Source organism: Pocillopora damicornis, chromosome 10, assembly GCF_964200805.1.
Source record: "Pocillopora damicornis chromosome 10, jaPocDami1.2, whole genome shotgun sequence".
In the NCBI taxonomy this organism is placed as follows: domain Eukaryota; kingdom Metazoa; phylum Cnidaria; class Anthozoa; order Scleractinia; family Pocilloporidae; genus Pocillopora; species Pocillopora damicornis.
This window is the reverse complement of record NC_142679.1, coordinates 11187098-11204567: the sequence shown is the minus strand read 5'-3', so window position 1 is coordinate 11204567 and position 17470 is coordinate 11187098. Positions and strand designations below refer to the sequence as shown.

Below are 17470 nucleotides of genomic sequence, written 5' to 3'. Positions count from 1 at the left end.
CTTGATTGTATTCTTACTAGTTCTTCGAACTGAAAATAACAACTTTTATTTTTTTTTCTCAGTTCGTGAGCGGGCGGTATTCTACAAATCCTGCAATCTGATTGGTTCCAAGAGCGGGCAGTATTCTCCCCATCCGGCCCGCTCACAGCGGGCGGTATCCGATCCTTTTAAGAAAATGTTTCAAAGTTTTCTTGGAAGCCTTTTAAATCACCTTTTAATATTATTGCGCAAATAATGGTATTTCTGACGAATGAGTCTGCGAATAAGGCAGAAATAAATATTTTGTCGGCACGAGATACGACAAGGCCTGGGCCTTAGGCCCGAGCATCATGGGTAATGATGCAGTGGTATATAAAGGAAAGTATAGCACGTGGTGTCCATCTAGGCCTCAGAACCAACCGTTCACCTCTGGCTGATGACAAATTTATTTTAGTTTGAAAACATATTTTCTTTAGCTGTGAAGCCTCGTAGGATGGGCTGCCAACTGCTCTGAGTTTGGGCCATGGTTCCTACCCAGATTTCCTGTCATGTTTTTTCCCCAAAGGGGTTTTTTCTGGCAGGTTTTTTCTGGCCTCTGTATAACCGTAGTTATGTCCTTGTAAGCGGTTGCCCATCTCTGTTAATCCAGACTTATTGGTATCCAAGACCTCGGGCACAATTTTTCCCAATACGAACCTCCCGTCTGGTGAATAACATATATATTTTGTGTAGAAGGTCAGTGATTCTCGAATCTTTTATTGCGTGGCGACGAGTTTTATATCATTTTTTGCCGCAAAATGTGAATGGACCATTTACATTCCTTGAAAAAAGTTGCAGGTCCCAAAAAAAAATCCTGAAATAACAGTTGCGACGTCTTTTTACCTTTAGAAGTAACGTCACCTTTAATTCATTAGGTGTACAATCGCATAGCCAATAAAATTTTCGGAATCTGATTGCCAGACTTACAGTTCTTGTACCGTTCGGTAACCCACCAAACAACGCTCGCAAAAGCCCTGTTAATATTTAATAAATTTGAATAATTTTTTTCCCTGCCATTGGACAACAGATTTGACGCATAAAATGAAAAAATAGGACAAAATTGCTTTTATGGTCCTTATTTAACTTTAGCTGTCACAAAGTGTACCCACAGGTTTCAAAATTGTAATTAATAAATGACAACTATATGTACCGAGGAAGAGGAGGTGGATATGACAATTGTGTGCCAAGAAGGATTTGTATAAACGTCAACTTTTACCAATAGGGAGAATAATTGAATCTGCATAATCTACACATGCTTGATAAGCTTAAGTGGCAGAGCAAAAATTACTTTCGTTTGAACAATATAGCTTATATAGGCCAGTAATTAAAGTGATGAAATCATTCGCAGAAAGCGATTTCTTTCAACTGCCTCGCTAGCTTCCTTGCAGATTGGGTGAACTTTTTTTTGATTTATGATATATACAGTTTAATCTACCGTTCTGATTGGTTAATTTCTACATTCGTATGTCTCTGTTCGCGCGCTTCGCGATAGGTTCGGCGCTAAATAAATTACAATATTCAGTTTTCTATAATAATCTACAAAACATAGAGACATGAACGAATTCCTTTAATCAAACTTCTTGTTTCAGTATGCTGCCCGGTGGTTCAGTCATTCAATTTTTTTTTTCTCATAATTGAAATGATGTTGCGAAACGTTGCGGTTTTAGTTTGTATTATTTGAAACAGTCGCATCGTTAATTGAACAAATGTCTTCGAAAGTAAACGTGACGAAACGAGTTCAATTTTTTTGTTCTTCAGCTGCACGGACGAGAAAAAAAACTTGGCCGATTACCTCTAGGTTACTCAATCAGCCCGCCTAAAGAAGGGGATGGTCTAAAAGCTTTTTTAAGTGATGTAAACTCTTAGATAGGAAACAGTCATCCTCAATATGACGCATTCGTCGTGTTGACATTCGAATAAAATCCATTTTGACTTAAAAGCATTTTAATTTTAAAATCAACCATTAGAATTACTATTCAGCTTTAATTTTAAATCATTACTGCTTAAATATAAAGAGGCATAAAAGCTATGCTGCTGAACTAGGAAATCCTGAGACCTCGATTAAACATTTATCAAATCTTTCTGAGAAACTACTTCTTGGAGGACAAATTTTAAAAACAAATTGTACAGTCCGGCAAATATCATTCAAAAAATTAACAGAAGGATCTTATCATCAGAAATGTTATCTGGAACTAACAAGGCTGTAAAGAATCTAACCCGCATCGAGATGATCATCTCCATCAATTGTTGTTTGTTTTCTATGTTTGACAATGATCAGTCGTCAGACTTCGAAAAGTAAAGCGCTTCCGACAAGTCTATTTGTTTAGTTTATGGTAATTTTTCTCTGTTTCATCTTTAAATAATTTGATTTACTGACTAAACACGGAAATCATTTACCGTGGGCACATCTTCCCATAAGGCATTGAAATGACGTGAAGGTGTGAAGTGTTGTTCTCTTGGGTCACAGAACACATTACTTGCCCACCTTCCCTCAAACTAAAGGCTTTCTGGACTTTCAGTTCATCTACGATGGCCAATAATTTATCAGACCACAATGAAACATTGTTCCCCTGCAGTTACGATCCATCGCTTCTTCTTCAAGTACCACCCGATCTCTACTACACCTACATTGTCACAGCAGCTTTCAACGCGGTCTTTTCACTAACAGCTTCCATAGGAAACGCTCTCGTTTTAACAGCCCTTGTAAAAACCCGAGCTCTCCACTCGCCGTCTAAAGCACTCCTTCGAAGTTTGGCTTTATCCGATCTTTTTGTCGGTTTATTTGTTCAACCCGTATACATTGCATATTGCCTCTCTGGTGTAGTAGGAAACTCGTGGATTCGATGTACTTCCTGGATTGTCTACCCTCTTCTAAGTGATTACTTCGTAGCAGTCTCGTTTTTCACGATGATCACAATAAGCATTGACAGATTTCTGGCTTTACACCTTCGTGCCCACTATCGTTCAGTCGTCACAATAAAAAAGGCAAACATCACCGTGTTGTCTCTGTGGATAACCAGCTTAATCTTCCCAATTGCACGCTTACTGGCAGGAAAGATCACAATAGTTCTTTCTGTTTCATCGTTCTCACTTTTTATAGTGGTACCAACTTTTACGCACTTCAAAATTCAACGCATGCTTCGCCGACAAGAAAGGCAGGTTTTCAACCAGTTCAACCAGTTTTATCTACACAGAGAGGAAAGCTACCTGTCTATTAATAAGTACAAGAAGTCCGTTGCTGCAATGCGCTATGTTTATGTCGTTCTTATGTTGTGTTATATACCCATAACCTGTGTGGCCATTCTGTATGTCAAGAATGACTCATCCCCACTGATTCTACTGTCATTGGGTAATTTTGCGTTCACATTACTTTTCGTGAACTCTTCGTTAAACCCGATTTTGTATTGTTGGCAAATCAGGCAGGTTCGTGCAGCGATGTGGATGCTTATTAATAACTTAAATCCTTGTTGTTAACCTTTAAGTTACTCCAAAAGACATTGTGTAAGGAGTGGAGTCAGGAATGGATGAATTTAATTTAAGATCAGCAGTGTCGAACTCCTGCACGAAGGCAAAAGTATATCCTCGTCATGCCCTTCTCCCATAAACCGCCATGCACTGCTACCGGCCTGTCCTTCAAGTTTTTCCGCAGCCCTCCCAAACCGACTCCACTCCCGGCTTTGTCAACTTACAACTGTTCGTTGGCAAGTACACGACGACTGAAAGGAACTCTTTGTTACCCCGCAAAAATATTTCAAAACAGGAAAAACAGGGGAAAAAAAGCTCTACTGGTAAGGGGTTGTACTTTTTGGTGTATTTGCTTTCTGTTCGGTTTTGCAAAACATTAGAAACATTCTTCGTGTTTAGGAGAACACTGCAAAGCGCTACGTGACTAGAAAAACAATTGTGTTTCAAATGAAAATTGAAAGCTTTCAGTTACTCATTCGGCTTGAATTCTGATACGCTGAAATATTAAACAACTGTAATTGTCGAAGCTATTTTTTCCTGACAATTATTGTAATGCGAAAACTGATCGGCCGTGTGTACAGGGCAAAATTAATTTAAATGGTATTTAGGCCATAAAGGAATATTGCTTTGTGATGCAAGAACATATCATGACATCTGTCTTTCAGTAAATTAACTCTCATCTGTTTTACTGTTATTTTGTGCCAATTTGATAACTCGACAGGAAAGAATGGATTTAAAATCCTGATGATTTTCCACTGTATTACATTGGGCTAAAATCATCTAGTACTTGTTATATTTTACTGATTTATTTCTTATCGGTGAAGTCTGGCTCTTACAGATGAAAGTTGCCTCACACAGAAGACATTGCCCTGTCTCTATTTTTCTTCTGTTTCCCTTTCTTCTGTGTGCTAACTAATAGATGTTAAGTGTCACCGGTGTGTTAACAAAATAGAGACCTTATAAAGCTTTCTCTTGTCAACTTTTTTCTTCTTTTTCAAACACAGCTTTTCAGCTCTGATTAAACTGATCCCCTCCTACAAATGTGAGGTGACACAAATGAGCGGGAAAAAGAGGGTTTCGTTTTGTAAGTTCTGACAATGAAAATTGCATTAGAAAATTTTCATAAAAATAATATGCTAAATCTCCTCCCTCAAAAATTATTCGCAGATACTTTGGCTCATTCCTTTCGCATCCCATTCGGTCTCATTTCAAATATGGCGATGACTCCCGTGGAGACTTGGCCCATAGAATAAAGATAAAGTTATAAAACTAACCCGATAATCGCATATCCGATTGCTTCCAAGTGTATTGTTCCTGGCACTCAGAAGATCCATTTCCCGACGTCCATGCCATTCGTTATTTGTTTTTTAGCAATTACCGCTGTCCGTTAAACAGGATTTTTAATCAGTTTGTGTGGTCAAACATCCAGAGGTGCTAAGCTTATGTAAATTTAAGAAGATATCTCCAATGTAAACATCAAAAGGAAGAAGAAAAAGTAAGGTACACTACTTCGATATCTTTGTCACAGCCGCGTTCAAACTGGGAACGATAACGGTATCGGTATTCGTTGCACAGCGGCAGTTATTACTTTGTATGCGCTGTTTCCAGTAGCAACGCGCGCCAGACTAAAACTAAAATCAAGAGAACATAAAAGTGTGTCGGTTGTACGGTTTCTGTACTGTTTTTGTTGTATTTGTGCACCTAATAACAAGTCGACATGGGTGATATAGAACCTCTCGACCTTCATGCAATCATTGGTTTTGCAGGTACGCGAAACTGTATAATGTTTAGCTTCACCACAACTGTGATAGCGCTTTGTAATTTTCAGCGATCTTTCGGTCTGAACTGTCATTTAGACGCTGCTAAAATTTCATTTAAATTTCATTCGCATGTTTTTGTAGGTGAGGTTCCAGGAGGTTTGCTGGTTAACAGTGACAGAGAACATCTTATCTATCCTCTTGGCAACACAATCGTCGTCGAGGAAATTAAAGAGGACAAAAAACCAGCTTCTGGTGGGAGAGGATCAGGAACCAAAGGGGGAACCAAAAGTAGGACTACCCCAGAAGATCCAAAGATGCGTCAGAAGCTGTTGTCAGGACACAAAGAAAGATGCCTGGCGGTTTCTTGTCTGGCAGTCTCCAAAAGTGGAAAATACCTTGCATCGGGTGAAAAGACTCACATGGGATTTCAGGCCGATGTTATTCTTTGGGATTTTGAGAAGAGATCCATTAAACATACCCTGGATCCACTGCATAAAGTCAAAGTAGAAGCGCTGGCTTTTTCTCCAAATGACAAATATCTGGTGTCCCTTGGTGGCCAAGACGATGGATCGTAAGTCTATAAAAGTAGATTCTCTGTGTGATTGAATTTTATCTTTGGTTTAATGTTTTCTCTAGTTTGTTTCGAACTGATTACTAATTACATCCTTATACCTAAAGCGCGAGGGAAAATTTGATTGAACCAAGGTTGAAATTCAGTTACAGCATCTACTTTTTTCCTAGTGATAACGACACTCTAAGTGTGAGGAAAGGCCATTTATAAAATTTGGGAGACTCTCGTTTGAAAATGTGAGACTGAGACCAAACAATTGTAGCACATAACCCCTTATCTTTGTCATAGCTTTCATCGCCTAATTGCAAGTACACTCAACGATGGGAATTTTTCTGTATTGGAGTAGTAATACTCTCTTTTGCACATATTTTTGTAAATTTAATGCCCTCTTCATCCCTTTATTTTCAAGAAATGATGAGTATTTACAGATATTTTTCAGTAATTATGATAATAGTTAGCTACTCTGGGTACCTTTTGACTGAGGCTCCTAGACTTAAACCCCTGAAAGAAATGCAAGGTTTTCAGACTAAAATGAGCTAAACTATACAGGAAGGAGAGTACAAGCTACATCTGAGACAGTTAGAAGGATCTCAGTTTAGCAAAGGTTTACTGCTTTCTTTTAAAGGCCTTTGACCCCTGATAAAATTAGTAATGAAGAGCTTGAGCTACCAAAGAAGAGGAGTTGAAAGTCAGGATAAACAAGTGTATTACATACTGTTTGGATCAGAAAAATCTTTGTACCAAAACATTATATCATTAATACCAACAACAGCCATTAAACAAAATAACTGAGGTGACAAAAAAGACAGCTCTCAAATTGACTGAGGAGAAGCTTTTTGTGATTTCCTTCCAAACGCTTGTCAGAACCAGAGAAATTCAATACAAGATACTTTATTTAATCTATTTTTATACATTAAATTGAGTGATTTTTAGATTCAAATTATTTAAATAATCTCCCATGATGTATCTGAGACATTAGTATACATATTCTCCATACAGTTTGTCGTACATTTCCTAAGGTACTGACAAAGAAAATTTGTCCCAAAGTCAGGAGCCTCTTTAGTTGGTGATCATTTCCTTATAATAATCTCGTGATCTCACCAGTAATTTAGAGGAGATACTGTTGGGAGAAATCAGATGGTAGTCACTCCAAGGGTCAAAAGGTTACGATAAACACTGTTTATACTATTTTTCACATTCTCTATGTGATATGTCATGTTGGAACAGTGCTAAAATAATGCTCTAATCAGAATAAAGCCTTGACCATTAAAACATATTTCTTTTCCAAATTTTTTTCTTCTTTTGCTCACAGAATTGTTGTGTGGGATGTCAAGAGTGGTTCAGCTATTTGTGGAAGTGTGGCAGGTGCTCCAAGTGCAGGGACTACATTTGCAGTAGCTTATGCTAACTTTAGTGATGAGATATTTGTCACTGGTGGAGAGTAAGTACTGCTGATGCTCCTGAAATCTTTAAAGTTTTTATGATTTGATGGTTATATGTTGGAACACTGCAGGGCTGAGAATTTGAAAGAAGACAATAGTGTTAACTATGGCCAAAAGCTATTAACCATCCTAACATCAATATATATATATACTCGATACTATTTGCCATACATTTCCTAAAGTGCTGACAAGGAGAATTTGATTATGATTCAAGGGCTTCTTTAAGTTGGTGATCATATCTTTTATTCTCATGACCTTAATGTGTGATTTTGGGGAAGATATCACTAGAAGAAATTAGATTGTAGACACTCTAGATTGTAGACACCCCAATGGGCCAAAAGGTGAAAGTGATTGAACTGGATCTGAAAGTAAATAATTTGTATAACAGTAAATTGACAAAATACAGTTGAACCTGTATTAAGCGGCCCCCTATTGAGTGGTCATCCTGTATTAAGGGGTCAGTTGTGGTAGTCCCAAATTTATTTTCCCTAAAACATTGAAGTTTTCACTTCTATTAGGCGGTCACCTCTAGTAAGCAGTCATGGTCACCCTTAACTGACAAGTCCCAACAGTCTCTTTCTATTATCTCCCACTTTTATTGAATGGTCACCTGACATGGAACCACTCAAATAAATCAAGAACAAGCTTTTAAGTATCTTACATCCATGTTTATCTCTCAAAATCAATGCTGTAGATGTATTTTTGAGTGAGTTTTTGTACATTGATTGGTCAATTATGGCATAAAATGGCATTTTTTGCATTTCGTTTTTTTTTTTTTAAAAACCCTATTCTGTGGAACCTTTATTAAGCGGTCACTGTGTCATTCCCCTTGGGTGACTGCTTAATTAATGCAAGTTGGACTGTAAATACAAGGATGTAAGCCTTTGTTTATTTCACAAGACTTTTTCTTATTACATTTCCAGTAATACCTTGAGAGTTTGGGAACTGGATGTTGAAAACCGTAAGATCCGTCCAACTGAAGTTGGTATGGGACAGTTAAAACGAATAGTTAAATGTATTCAGGTGAGTGATGCTAACTGTTTTCCTGTAGATAAAAGCATGTTGTGTTTGGAGCAGTCTGGCCTAAATTCATTAATTTTAACTCCACAATATGATGATTATTTAATGCTAATTTTTTATTAGAATACTCTTAAACATTAATTAGTGAAATGAGTGCATGCACATTTTATGCCTTGAATGTGAGAATGAAAAGTGGAACTAGAATTTGTACTCTTCTTGAATCATAATTCACTTTGAAGTAAGTTGCAAATTTCTCGGAATCAGATGACTTTTCAATGACAATTAAGAGAGTTCTTTGCTGAGTTGAGCTTCAAGTTAATAATGGTTTGCACTGAGAAATATGTTATTTCCACACAGGGATATGTTGCTTCAGCAGCATTGTGATGTTTTCATTAACAGGATATATTACTGTCACTCAGTGATGTTTCACCTACACTCAACATGACATTGTCACAGATTAGCAGTGTATCGTTTCCTTTAGCAAGACATTGCAGCTGTAGCTTAGAGAAAAAATTGTTCATTTGTTTGTTTGCTTTTCTCCCAAAGGTACTGTCTCCAGAATGCTTTGCATGGAAATTGTTTTCTTTATTTTTTTTTATGTGTGGTCTTTTTATAATAACCAAAAGATACATTTTAAGTGTTGCCAAATGTTTGTAACTATGAATGTAATCAGTGACATAATTTTGATTTTTACAGATGACTGAAAATGACAGCCACTTCTATTGTGGAACTACCACAGGAGACGTTTTAGAGGTAGACAAAAATTTGCATATTGAAGCTGATGAAAGTTTAACCTGGCAAAATAGGGATTTAACTGCATAAAAGAGCAGGGTGTATATTTCTACCATTTGAACTAATGATGAAACAAAGCCATCTTCAAGTTAGCAAAACCCTTTTTTCTGAACATTTACTTTTTGTGAACAACTTCACTAATCACATAGACACAAGGAGTGATGTATCAACCATAGGAGTCTTTAAACCCCTAAAACTGTTTTTCAACCAGCAGAGTCTCAAATTTCAACCAAAAGGGTTTTATGTACCCTTCCCCCTTAAACTTCATTTTTTCATACAAATGTCTCCAAATCCTCAGATGAAATTTAAAAACTTTTTAATTTGGATAATTTATGCTTAGCAGTGAGGTTCTAATCCATTTCCTTATTTGCATGTGCTGTCAAATATTGCAGATCAATATGACAACTAAACTTATGACTACCTATGGGCCATTGGCCAGTGAACGTCTCAGTCTTGGAGTGCTTGCTATTCGCATTCCACGGAAAGGTGAAATTCTGGTTGGATCAGGAGATGGGACAGTTGCCATCCTCAAAGTTGTTGAAAAAGATGATAAAAGAATAATCAAGAAAACTCAGTAAGCGCATTCTTATAATAATAACTTTTTTCCATCAAATTATTTAATCCATCATCCTGTCCATTAGTCATCAGTCAGTCAGTTTGTAAAAGAATACTATTACGTGGAACCCTTCTTTGAATTTATGACAGTTTTTTGAGTGAATAAGCAGCTAACCTACTTCATTAGTTACTCCTGCAAAGAAACAGTTGGTGGCTAGATTTGGCTAAAAATTCTTTGTATAACAGTGTGACCATATAGTCTGATCATCCAGAGTTGAGATTCCAGAGTAGACCCAGATGATAAGTTTCACTCGGGTTATCAAAACATCAGTCACCACTATAAACAAAAAAGCTTTTCAGGACTACCCTCACCCAGATGATCACACTACACAATCACATGTTACCCCAGGTTCAAAACATTTACAGTAGAGATAAGTTTGTTCCCATTTACTAGGAAAACTTTGCTCTAAGGTTGTCATGGACACAATATTCTACCACCAGCCATGGTGTGAATGTAGTGGGGTTCACACTGGAAACCACTCAAATTTACCAAATTGGTATAATCACTGGAAAGTTAGCATACATAGTCATCCAAGTTTACCTATGTTCTATCTTTCAAACCATTTTATTACCTGCTTTCTTATAATGGACCGTGTTGTTTGATTTAGATCTGTCACTGTGGATGGTGGAATAACCTCAATAGCATTGAGAGGCCAAGGACATCAGGTGTGTTCAAACCCAGAATTATTGAAAAAATTTTAAGTCAACTCTTATGCACTGTGAAAATGGCCAAACTTTAGGATAGAACATGATTTTTTGTATTGCACTCACAAGCACTTTTTTGTGATTACAATCAATCAGTTTTGTGATTGCCAACAAAATTGTTTCGTTAGAGTGAGGTCATTAATAGCATTGTTTTCACGGATGAAATTTGGAAACATCTTTCCCTGCCAAATATCATGGTAGCCCAAGTCTTTCTGGTGATTGAATCAAGTTAGTTAAAGCTGAGAAAGGCTGGAGATAAGTAAAAACAAATAACACAGGGATGAGGGCAGATCATCAGCAAAAAGTGGGATTGGTCTAAATACAAAAATGTGCACCTTTCCCATGTTTTACAGATTTGTATTGTATTAGCTGTTGAAGTGTTCTGAGTTGTGATGAGAATTTGATCAATTTTGATATATTTTTACTTTTTTACCACAATGTTGGTTCAGCAGTAGCATAAAACACAATTTGTGAAAAACAGTTGGTTGAACTTCAGTGTCCATATGTTATTGTAGGACAGAATTAAAACTAATCTTTCCAATATTAAAATTTCTGTTAGCTTTGGTGATGCTCTTTTGATCTATATAATACTTGAAACTTAAATTTTATACTTACATGTCCACCTTTTAAGACATTATGCACAATACAACCTCTAAGTTGTACTTGATCTTTAGGTATTTTTCAGCTTAATACTCAAAGACCACATTTCTTCTTCAGTTCTTTGTAGGCACAAAAAACTCCCAGATTTATCTGTTCAGCTACAGTACATTTGGTGCAAAAGAGTTTGACAGGATAAAGACTTGCCACTACTCCCCTGTCACTGACATCATATTCCCTCAGTAAGCAGATTTAATGTTTGAGAAAGTAACATATAGCCCTATCCTTATGTATGGTTAGCATAATGATTTATTTTTGCACTGTTGATGACAAAAAGAGTTGCAAACTTTGTGCCACGTTTCCCATTCCTAGTGATGGCTATCAATGTTAAACTACAAGTTCTGTAGAACACATGTCCAATCTGAGAAGTTAGTTAACTTTGCTTTTAGCTGAATTTGCATCTAACAGTTTTTCTCCCAGGGACTCTTTGATCATCAGTATAAAGGTTGCCATTAAGCTTGTGTTTCTCAGCACTTTGTGTCTTACCTTTTTGCTCAAAAGATAAGTCAAGATTAGAACTTTATTGAAGTGTCTGAAACACTTTAGCATGACTACTACCTACTTCATAAGAAATAAAATTAAAAGTCGAGTGAAAATTCAAGCTGAGCGATGGAGAAAATAATCTCACAAGAAACTTTACATTTTTTAGCTACGATGTACATAAAAGGTAGTCCGCTAATTTTTGTAGAGTTCCAAATTCGTCTCATAGCATTTTTAACACAGATTACAGATTGAATTGATGTATGAATTTGATTTTCAGTGACAGTTCAGACTTGTTTCTTACCTGTGCTAAAAGTGAAATCCGAATTTGGTCCACAAAGACAAACCAAGAGATTGTGCGCATCACCGTACCTAACATGACTTGCAATGCTATCGAACTGATGCGCTGTGGAACAAGTATCATAAGCGGTGAGGATTCAAACTCTTTAATTACTAGAAGTGAAAGTTCTGAAACATCTCAGGTATAGAACATCTAGTGCTGAATCTGGTTTCAGTGTATGTAATTTAAATTTCTTTGTGATCAATACCCACCTCCAAATCAATACCACATCAAATTTTATTTCCTTGTGCGCAACAAGAAAAAGAAACTCCTCACGAGAATAGGAAATGTTGTGGTTTCTTCCACGACAACTTTTGTGGTCTCAATCTGTGGTTTGCACCTTAACCAAATCGACAAGCATCCATAGAGAGGTCATTACAAACTCTCTTGATTGATTTTTTTTTCTCCCGAATAGTATACATTAGTGGTAATAAAGGACGTTTTTTCTTGTTTCGATGGAAAGGGGAATTTTTTGGGAATTACGCCAGGCTCCGTTTGCATGTCATAGACGTCCAAGAATTCCGCTTTTCTGTTTCACGGGTTGATCAACATAATTTAGACATGTCAAACCCTTTAACTCCCAAGATCTGGTTGTTAATTCTCCCCTCCAGCTATTACACATTTCCTAACGAATTAGTATCAAGAATTTGTGTTGGATCAGAAAAACAATTTCTACCCGATAAGTTTGAGAATTCTCAGTGCTTGCATGTCTCCTGGATAATCTCTGGATATTACAGGGATAAATTATCGGTTAATCACTTCTGGGAGTTAAAGGGTTAACCCCAGTTGGACACCTGCTACCTCTCCACTTTGGTAAAGAGTGGTGGGAGAGGATTCGGTCACTGAGGTCATACCACTTTGACATGATTCTTCCCAATGTGTAACGCTACTTCCGTTATTATCCAGGTTGGGACGACGGAAAAATCCGCACATTCACACCAGAGAGTGGCCGCTTGCTTTATGCAATAGACAACGCTCATCAGATTGGCGTCACGGCTGTAGCCACCACTAATGATAAGAAACATATCATTAGTGGGGGAGGGGAAGGTGAAGTTCGTGTCTGGACTGTTGGTGGCCGCACTTGGAAACTCAAAGGAGCCATGAAGGAAAAGCATAAAGGTAGCATTGAAAACCAGTGATAGTCGCTATCTGGCCTAAAATGAATTTTCAAATGACTGTATGTTTTCTTGGTATTTTTCTCGATTAACAAGTGGAGAATGTAGCTAGGAAAACAATAAGACGTTATTTTGCGCATTTTTTCCACTTGTAGTGTGTGTACTTTTAGCACAAGCGTAGTTTCTTAATTTTTTTCAAGACGCGTTCGGACTGAAATTTTAGGCTCCTCTCCTTTTTTTTCCCCGCGTTTCGTTTTTTAGCTAAGTACACAGAGGTGTCGTAACTTGAGCTGGAGATTATGGGAGACAATTTATTAGATTCCATGCAAGTGTTAGCCAACGTAGTTGGCAGGTTTTTGAAAGCTTTGAAGCGCTGTCCGGTGCGGTGGAGCCGAGAAAACGAGCAGCAAAGCTACAAGAGCCTTGGGACGAGTTCGCGGTTCTGTCGTATTTATTTTTATTGAGCGCACAAAACATAGCCCGTTCCTTAGCTTATGCAGATATCAGCTTAACAATTTTAATTTTACTGCAGTTAACTTATAGTATTTTTCTAAGGTGCTGTTACTTCCATCAAAGTTCGGCGCAACGATCTGGAGGTAAATATTTGTACTGTAAACTCTCGTACCTAGACAATCTCATATTTAATCACTCCCCGACAGTAGGTTCTGTTTACAGTCTGTGCTAATAACTTTTCCACAAGAGAAAAAAACGAGGCATATGTTCAGAGCATACAAATGAACTCTGGTTGACTATGGATGAATTTCGACTCGGTAAAACCGCCCTGGAGATTTTGCAGATCTAACGGTATACTCTCTTTTCTTGTAGACCCCAAAGAGACCGACTCCCCCATCTGTTCTATTACCTTATCAACCTTAATTTTTCTTCTTTTTTCCAGTGCGTCTCAGCTAGCAAGGACGGCACGTGTATTGTTTGGGATTTGGAGTAAGTACATCATCTATTGTACCTCTTTTTTGCTGAAACCTAACATTTGACCATGATTCTTTTAACTGTATACGTGCGGTGGAATGAAAAAAAACTATGAAGCCTAATTTTCACTAGCTACCAGGACGAACAAAAACAAAAACAACCTCAAGCAAAACAGGTCTTATTTCGTCGTAAGAATGGCTTGGACATAAGAATATGTTAAAGCACAAGGATAATAGACATTCGACCAGCTTTTGTATGTGCCTGTACGGTCTCCTTCGCAGCCGCCTTATTACAGGGGCTGCGAAAATGAGATTGGTGCTTGCATCGCCTGTTTGGTCTTTAAAAACGATCCAAACCCATGACCGCCACGGTATGTTATTAACTTTTATCTTGGATTATTCTAGGCAAATGGTAAGGTACACAATCGTGTTTGCTAACACCATGTTCAAGGCAATCTGCTACAATCCACCAGAGAGTCAGATCATCACGGCTGGTACGGACCGGAAGGTAAGCGACCGAATGAGTCATCACTGCTAAATGAAGAGACTAGAAAGCTTAAGGCAGAACTTTGAGAAAAGAAGGGTTTAGTTAAGTGTAGGTTACGTCCAACCTACACAACTTAATGATTGTAAATATATAAAACTCAAATATGTGCACTGCGCTGAAGAAACGAATATAAGCTATGAACACAACTGAACTAGTAGTTGAAAATAAGAACTGAAAAAAATTCAGGCAACTTACTTTGTATATGCGGAAACTGACAGTTGAGCCGATCTTGAACTATCGTTTTGAGTACAGTCAAACAACTCTTGACTGTAAAGCAGATCATTTTGAAGGAAATTGTTTCGTATTTATTGCGAGCGTAGGACAAGAAAATATCTGGGAGTCCCGAGAGGGATTGGACATCAGACTTTGGGCCTTCTATGTTCCACGCTTTGTAGGACAAAAACTCGTCCTCAAGCGAGGCCATTCACTAGGTTTACATTGGAGACAAATTTTTCTCTGCTTTCGTTCAGCTTTTGTTTTTTTCTGTCTGAAAAGTGCCGCCGTGCCGTACACACAAGTTTCTTTCATTGAATGATGTGGCCGGTCACTTTGCCTGCCAAAGCAATTACCGTGTTTCACACAAACACTGCGAGAAGACAAGCACAATGAGAGTTTTAAAGTATAAACTGGATATCATAACAAGCACAGAAAAATCAAAACAATTTATTGCTGTAAAACGTTGTTAGAAAAACTGTACAATCTTACTGATACATCATAGAAATCTTTCTGGCCGTGAATCTTTGTTAAGAAGTCATACATAAAGGGGGTGAAGAGACTTTTCGAAAATGCCGTGTCTTTCCTTGTACAAAAAGGCAGTTATGTACAGCAAACTCGTGACTCTTTAACCATTTAACTCCCAGAAGTGATTATCATGTAACTTCTCCTTAGTATATCCATATATTATTTAGCAAACAGGTAATGAGAATACTCAAACTTATCAGGTTGAAGTTGTTATCTTGATCTAGCACCAAATTCTCTTAACCAATTTAAAAGGAAATGTGTAGCAGCAAGAGGGGAGAACTAACAATCAGATCTTGGGAGTTAATGGGTTTAATTTCGTATTGCCAACAGATTGTTTACTGGGAAACATATGACGGAGGGCAAATTCGAGAACTAGAAGGGTCCAAACGGGGATCTATAGATGGTATGGATATATCCTTCGACGGGACACACTTTGTTACTGGTGGCGCCGACAAAGAAGTTGTGGTATGTACACGCATAACCTGTCATTGTTTGGCATCTTAGCGTACTAGTACAATCTATTGGTGGAAGGTTAAGAAAATAAGCAATGGCTATGGTACAAAAATCTGAAGATAAGATGAAGAAACAACTTTACAATGCTTTAAATAATTAAAATTGATTCACGAATTACAAAATAGATGTTAGCTCGGTGGGTGTACACGGGGGGTGTACAACACTTACATGTTTGTCTTTGTTTATGAAGGATACGCTTAGGTGAAAAATTGACCAATCAAATCTTTGTATGTATCTTCTTAATGTTAAACAATGTGAATATTTTAAAAGTTGTAGAGTGAAAAACTTTAAGCGTCCATAACTCAAACATTCTTTTGCGAGCTAGTGTGTGCAATCTTTAGAGATGACTTTTCTTTGTATAAACTAAGATTTATGAAGAACTTCATGCAGTAATTCACTACTCCGGTGCAAACGTATTACCGAGATTTAGACTTGAAATATATTTTCTTTAGGTCACAGTTGCGTCTATACACTTTTCATTGCTTCTTATTTTTCATTCCTGCTTGCTCACTCACCTGACTTTCTTTATGACCCTTGACCTATTTTGACCTTAATTTGTAGGTGTGGAAGTACAATGAAGGCCAAGAGACTCATGTTGGCAAAGGCCACGGAGGGGGGATCACAAGGGTGAAAATATGTCCAAACAACAAGTGGATTGTCTCCATAGGAACGGACGGCAGCATTCTGAGATGGAAATACCCTCATTAAGACAACTAACACTGATTTGTAATTGTATGACTGCGGAACGTTTCTTCTCAAAAAATTGCCAAAGTTTAAGTTTATACCAGTGGCAGATACATGCAACATTTGCTTGGAAATATCACTTTGAGGTGTTTGAAGAGATTTACATGGAAACTTAACTGTTTTGTAATTTAATCAACACGGTTCACGGTTTTGATTGACTTAGTTAGACTATTGTAGGGTGATGACGTTCAGGTCAAGATCATGATGCCGGTGAAAGTTACTATATTATGTAAATTGCCTTGTGTACAGTGAGATTATGGAATTTAACCTTTGTAACTTGGATAATTAATTTTTGATGGGTCAGGCAAGGAGAAAGGGTTTGCTACAATTTTTTTAAAAGTTTCGGCGGTTTGAGTTGGACATCATCATTCTTGAAATATATTTGATTTTCTTTGTTTTATAGTGCTGAAACTTTTTAATTGTTTACTAGTTTAAGGCAGATGTTGGGGCAGACGCAAAACTTAATGTAAAATAATGTGTGTTGTTATCGATAAATCTGCCCACTTTTCATCGCTTGACACCATTTGTGGTAATGAATGGTTTACACGCCATTAAATATAGAGGCCCTATTAAAACACTTTCAAAAATACTGGTTAAATTTCGGGACTTATTGCGTAGGGGATTGGTGTAAGTGTGCTCACTTAATGTATATTTTGATAGGAATTTTTAAGAAACAGCAAACTTGAATCGAAATTTGACATACGAGACAAATAGTTTTGAACTTGGATCTTGCCAACTACCCGGACGAGAGGGAAGCTATCGTGTGAAACAGTTCCAAATACTAAGTATTTATCTTGGGTTTGTTGATTATTTCCAAAACGACTTTCTACCTAAAATTTCATACTTTTGTAGTAAAGATCGGGAAGAAAGGGTGTACCCAAGGTAACGCCCCCGAAGGAACTACTTGCCGTTCATTTAAGTCAACTAATTTTAAATTTCAGTGCGGAAGATGAGAAGTTCGAGTTGTTTACACCTTTAGTCACCTTACAGAAGAGCAGAAGAGGTGTTGCCGCAAGATA

General features: G+C 37.4%; 2 protein-coding genes across 2 annotated transcripts; both read left to right on the top strand.

The window, feature by feature from the left end:
• The first annotated feature begins 1950 nt into the window (after window positions 1-1950).
• Window positions 1951-4177, top strand: LOC113680321 (beta-2 adrenergic receptor-like). Its single transcript, XM_027197336.2, has one exon. The coding sequence runs from the start codon at window positions 2548-2550 to the stop codon at window positions 3490-3492; it is 945 nt and encodes a 314-aa protein (XP_027053137.2). The 5' UTR covers window positions 1951-2547; the 3' UTR covers window positions 3493-4177.
• Window positions 4178-5074: 897 nt separating this feature from the next.
• Window positions 5075-17038, top strand: LOC113680349 (cilia- and flagella-associated protein 52). Its single transcript, XM_027197373.2, has 15 exons — window positions 5075-5249; window positions 5385-5814; window positions 7127-7255; window positions 8180-8279; window positions 8973-9029; window positions 9461-9642; window positions 10292-10349; window positions 11106-11227; window positions 11806-11954; window positions 12772-12984; window positions 13536-13576; window positions 13876-13922; window positions 14312-14414; window positions 15525-15659; window positions 16269-17038. The coding sequence occupies exons 1-15, from the start codon at window positions 5201-5203 to the stop codon at window positions 16413-16415; spliced, it is 1962 nt and encodes a 653-aa protein (XP_027053174.2). The 5' UTR covers window positions 5075-5200; the 3' UTR covers window positions 16416-17038.
• Window positions 17039-17470: the final 432 nt, after the last annotated feature.